Source organism: Sinohyriopsis cumingii, chromosome 6, assembly GCF_028554795.1.
Source record: "Sinohyriopsis cumingii isolate HCF-2022 chromosome 6, ASM2855479v2, whole genome shotgun sequence".
Classification (NCBI taxonomy): Eukaryota; Metazoa; Mollusca; class Bivalvia; order Unionida; family Unionidae; genus Sinohyriopsis; species Sinohyriopsis cumingii.
In genome coordinates this window covers 101567831-101573400 of record NC_142966.1, presented here as the reverse complement: position 1 = coordinate 101573400, position 5570 = coordinate 101567831, and the positions used below count along the sequence as shown (strand labels likewise).

The window sequence follows — 5570 nt, the reverse complement described above, 5'->3', positions numbered from 1 at the left end:
CTAAGACTACCAGGAACCGTTTATTAACGCAGGAGTCTATGACTCCTGAGTCAATGACTCCCATGTCTAATTTTGATTTAATAGGCGCCGCAAACGCGCTAGCGATAAAAAACTTCAGAGGTGTTTTTATGAGGGATCAATTACCGGCGGCCCCAAGGAATACTGAAACAGGCATAATTAACCTCGATGGGTCCTCCGGAGCGGGAACTCATTGGGTTGCGTACGCGATTGATCCGCGTGCGATCGTCTATTTTGATTCATACGGGTTAGCCCCGCCGAAAGAGTTCATGCGGTATATCCGGGCGTGTTCAGCCCGGGTTTTTTATTCCACGCTGCCAACACAGCGATTAAGCGACCCACCGATATGTGGCCGTGAGGTATTGAACGTACTCGCGGCGATTTCATCATCGCGGAAACCACCTCATGTGGTTGTAAACGAATACACTAGTGGGGTTGTAGAAGCTCAACGGATTTTAGAGAATAACATTTACAATAATAATGATTGATATCTGGGGGCGACCGGTTTCGGCGCTGAAACAATCCGCGGAAACGACCGCCGCCGACATAAAAAAACTAATTGAGGATGAAATCGCTGATATGTTGAATCTAACAAGTGTTGACCCGGGCGAAATAGTTGTATTTCAAGACCGCCAGGGTAAATTGAAATCCGGTAATGTGTCACTGAATGACGTTTTAATACGACAGCGTGATGCCGCCGAGAACGCTATCGCGCTGTATACCAGCGACGGACGACTCAGACCAGGTAAACATATAGTGGAGATAGAGAGAATAATAGAATTAATCCGAGACGGTACTATAAGGTTGAATGAATCCGTGATCGAACTTGACGCGCATGTGAAAAAATCTGCCACCGAGGTGAAAAAATCTGTCACCGATATACAACTCACTACCGCTAGTTTTTTTGGAACCCCGACGGTAACCGAACCGAATCTTGCAACAATAAAAAATACTATTTTGGAGTTTACGACGCTGTCGGGCCAATTTACCTCGTTACGAAAAAATGTTAACAGGATCGATGACAACTTTGATAAATTCCTTGGTAAAAAAAATGCCAAACCGGATGAAATCACAATAACTATAAATGATATCACTGCGTATGGACAGGAAATAGAAACAATCAAAACTGATGTTGCAACGAACAAAAGGAGTGTAGACGCGCATGAACGGGAAATAGAAATAATCGGCGCTAATGTTGCAACGATCATAAATAATGTAGACTCGCATGGACGGAAAATAGAAACAATCAAAACTGATGTTACAACGATCATAAATAATATGGACGCGCATACACAGGAAATAGGAACAATCAAAACTGATATTGAAGCGAACAAAAAAAATGTAGACGCGTATTGGCGGGGAATAGGATTAATTAAAACTGATGTTGCAGCGAATAAAAAAGGTATAGACGTGCATACATATGAAATAGAAACAATCAAACTTGATGTTGCAGCGAACAAAAAAAGTATAACCGAGAATACACGGGAAATAGAAACAATCAAAACTAATGTTGCAGCGAACAAAAAAGATGTGGACACGCATATACAGGAAATAGGAACGATTAAAACTGATGTTGAAGCGATTAAAGACGGACTACCGAGAGTAGCAGAGCAATTCGAAAAAATAAAAATCCCTCATGAGAACATCATCAACACAGTATACACAATTCGGCATGGATCATTCGATTGGACTCCTACACAGAATACAGTAAATATCACCGCAACTGTTAAGGGTATTTATCGATTGACACTGGTTTCAATGATGCAGTTTAATATATTATCGTCGAGTTCATCCGGGTTTAACAATACAATATCAACAATTATAGACAAGAACGCAACTGAACAGTTTACAATTTATGCCGTTGATAGAAATCTAGCCCGGGCAAACATTACATGGTATGTGGAATTTGCAGCGAATCTAAGTAATTAAAAACACTAGCTCTTTTAAAATAAAAATGACCACCAAGGAAGTTGAATCAGAGGTATCACCGACGTCACATCAATATCGATTCGATACCGCAAAAGAATTTTCCGCGAACTTGAAAACGCTTTCCGAACAATACCGTGTAAAAATAAAAAAATACCGTCGTAAAATAACCGCCATCGACGCGGTCGTGTACTCGGTGTCGGGTATAGTAGCTGGCGCCGGTGTTATTTTATCCACGGTGACCACGATAACCCCGATCGCTGTTCCAATCGCTGTCTCCGCAATGACAACAGTTGCTGGAGTTGCCAACGCAATCACTAGGAAGATATCATCGTGTTTTCAGAAAAAACTCAACGAGTATACAGTAAAACATCAAATAGTATCCGACGCATACTCGAAATTATCCGGGTTGATCTCGTTATCGATTGATAATTTGTTCGTATCCGATGTTGAATTCTCCACGATGGTCCAGTTATATAGCTCCGCGATGTCAAAAATCGAGGATTTTCAACTGGAAGCCGAAACCACCTGGTTGTTAAAATTAGACACTAAAAACAACGAATAATAATAATGTCGCTGAACCCCGAAGGGTCTCAATTACTTCAGCGGATCGCGGAGAACACCACTCCGGTACAAACAAGTATGATATCGATAACATCAACGAAACCCGAATTCAGTGTGAACTTCCCATCACCGGTTCCAGTAAAGGAAATAGCGCTGGCAAAATTGCGAGTATATCACAGTTGGCCTAATATCCGAGCGGACGCATTTAACGGACAACAACCTAATAACTCGCTGGTTTTTGCACGGACAAATAAACCCGATGGGACCCCAAACTGGGAGGAGGTTACAATACCAACTGGGTCATACCAAATAGAGCAAATCAATAAAGAATTTCAACGCAGGATAAAATCGATCACAGGAAAGGAATCAAAAATCGCTATTACGGTTCATGAACCGACGTTATCGTCGACGATTGAAATAAGCACACCGGGGTATATGGTTGATATTTATAACAGTTCAATAAGAACCATACTAGGATGGCCTGAGAATCCACCCGCGGACACCCCCCCATCAACTATCCTCAAACACGATAACGGAGATGGTGGTAGGCATATTGCTCCATACAACGTAAATATCGCATCGGTGATAGCAATCAATCTAGTGTGTGATGTTATCGAAGGGAGTTACCAGGTAGATACCAAGCAATCAAATCAAGCTCAACAGGGGTATATCCTTTATTCATTTTCGCCAACAGCCCCTCCCGGATTTTTAATCGTTGAGAGCCCGATTAATCCGGTCTATATGCGATGCCATAATCGGTTTTTAACAAGAATTAATTTTAGACTTACCGATCAGTCAAATAACCTAATTGATCTACAAGAGGAGGAGTTAGTAATCACTCTGCTTGTAAGATCATTGTAAGCAGCAGGGGGGCAATGACATCGACGCGGTTGTCGCTGTGCTTACCGGACGCTGACGATGCTGGGATCGGCGCGCAGAAAGTATTAATTAAACCAAATGACGTCACCATCGTGTAGGATGGACCGACGTCGTTTTTTTTTTACCAGCGCTGACTACACTAGATCGTTGAGTGCAGAAAGTAATAATTAAGCAAAATAACGATTGGACAAAATGTCCGATTCGCCCCCCCTGCTGCTCGAAGGCATAATCCTGGTCTGGGCCCCAATACCAGGCTGTGTCTGATTTCAGCAGGTCCATAATTGGTCGCATTATTGTAGACAAGTCTGGGAGAAATCTACCAAGGTAGTTGATCATGCCCATGGTGCGACGAAGCTCACTGATATTTAATGGAGCAGGTAGCTCCTTCACTGCGGCAACCTTTGCTGGACTGGGGAGTATGCCATCCGAACTAATCACGTGACCGAAGAATTCCAGTTTGTTCTTCCTAAATTCACATTTTTCTTTGTTGAGCTTGAGACCACTCCTGCTGAGCTTTTCTAGTACCAATTTTAGGCGTCTGTCGTGCTCCTCTAAGGTTCTGCCATAAATGAGTATATCATCCATAATGGCCTCTGCCCCTTCATAGCCAGTCAGCAGCTCTGTCATTTTTCCCTGAAAAATCACTGGAGCCGACGTAATACCAAATGGAACTCGTTTAAAGCAGAAGCGACCCAGTGGTGTAATAAAGGTGGTCAGTTTTGCACTTTGTGGATGTAAAGGTATTTGATAAAATCCGCTTTCTGCATCAAGTTTGGAGAAGACAGTGGAGCCTATCAGCTTCGGTGATATATCATCTAGAGTAGGGAGCAGATATCTTTCCCGTTTGACAGCCTCATTGAGCTTCTTCAAGTCAACACAAATTCTGACTTTGCCATTTTTCTTAGGGACTGATACCATAGGCGCACACCATTCTGTGGGCTCAGTTACTTCCTCAGTGATGCCTTCCTGCTGCATATGTATCAGTTCTTCTTTCACCTTCGACAACAAGGGAAATGGTACAAGGGAAATGGTACAAGCCTGGGTGCAGCTATACTGTATGGCCTGGCATCATCCTGGAGAATGATCTTTACTGGCTCACACTTCAACAGGCCAAAGTGCCCAAAGGCTGTTTTGTTGATCTCTTCAACTCTTTTCACAAGACCCATTGCATGTGCAACTGCACGTCCAAGGAGATTATTGGCACGTGGTCCCTTGACGACAAATACCCGAAACTGGTATGATTCATTCTTATAGGTAGTATGTGCCATAAACTCTCCTCTTGAATCCAGAATCCCTCCAGGGCTACACAACTTGGATTCCGATTGTCTCAGCTTTGGTTTTGTTGGAAGAGAGTTGTATGTTGCTTCAGACATAACTGTTGCGTCCGCTCCAGTGTCTCTTTTGAAGTGAACTGAGGCGCCACAAATGTTCAAAATCACACGCCATGCCTCCTTATCATCATCACACATAGTTACTGAGCCAAGGAAGAATGCTTCTTGGTATTCTGCATAATCTGTAGCTGGTTTTTCATTGAATGTGACCTCATTTACTCTTTTTGAGCGACAGACAATGGCAAAGTGGTCAAGCTTGTTACAACTTCTGCACCGTTTTCCTTTAGCGGGACATCTCTCACCTCTACCATGCCTCCTGTTGCATTTGTGAGATGTTTGTTGTGCTGTTGTTTGACCAATCTGATTTAGTTTGCGCCACTGACGCTGTCCATTTCGGTTAGTCGATCCTGGTTTAGTGCTTGATGCCTTGTTCTGTTTAGAGATTTCATCCAAAACTTTGACCGTCTGACTTTGGTCGCGTATCTGACTTTTTACCAGCTCTGACTGTCTCGCTATTTGTATGGCTTTCACTACGGTAAGGTCGGCCTCCATTTGTAGCTTTTCCGAAACCTCTTTATCCAGAATTCCAATTACAAGACGATCCCTTATTGCTTCATCCTTTTGTGCGCCAAAGTCACAATGGTCGGCGATTTCATACAGCTTTGTTACAAATTCCTCCACAGACTCTCCTGGTTTTTGACTATGTTGGTGAAAACACGCTCTTTCGTGGATTACATTGCTCTTGGGGACGAAGTAATCATCAAATTTCTGCAAAACTGGGGCGTACTTGTCGGCATCTTCGTCGTTAGCAAACTCAAACGATTTAAATATTTGTTCTGCTTCTTTCCCCAT

General features: G+C 42.9%; 1 protein-coding gene across 1 annotated transcript; it reads right to left on the bottom strand.

The window, feature by feature from the left end:
* Nucleotides 1-4379: 4379 nt before the first annotated feature.
* On the bottom strand, nt 4380-5570 carry LOC149797575 (uncharacterized). The gene has a single exon (XM_089960777.1). It carries the CDS (start codon nt 5568-5570, stop codon nt 4380-4382), a length of 1191 nt encoding a protein of 396 aa, XP_089816903.1.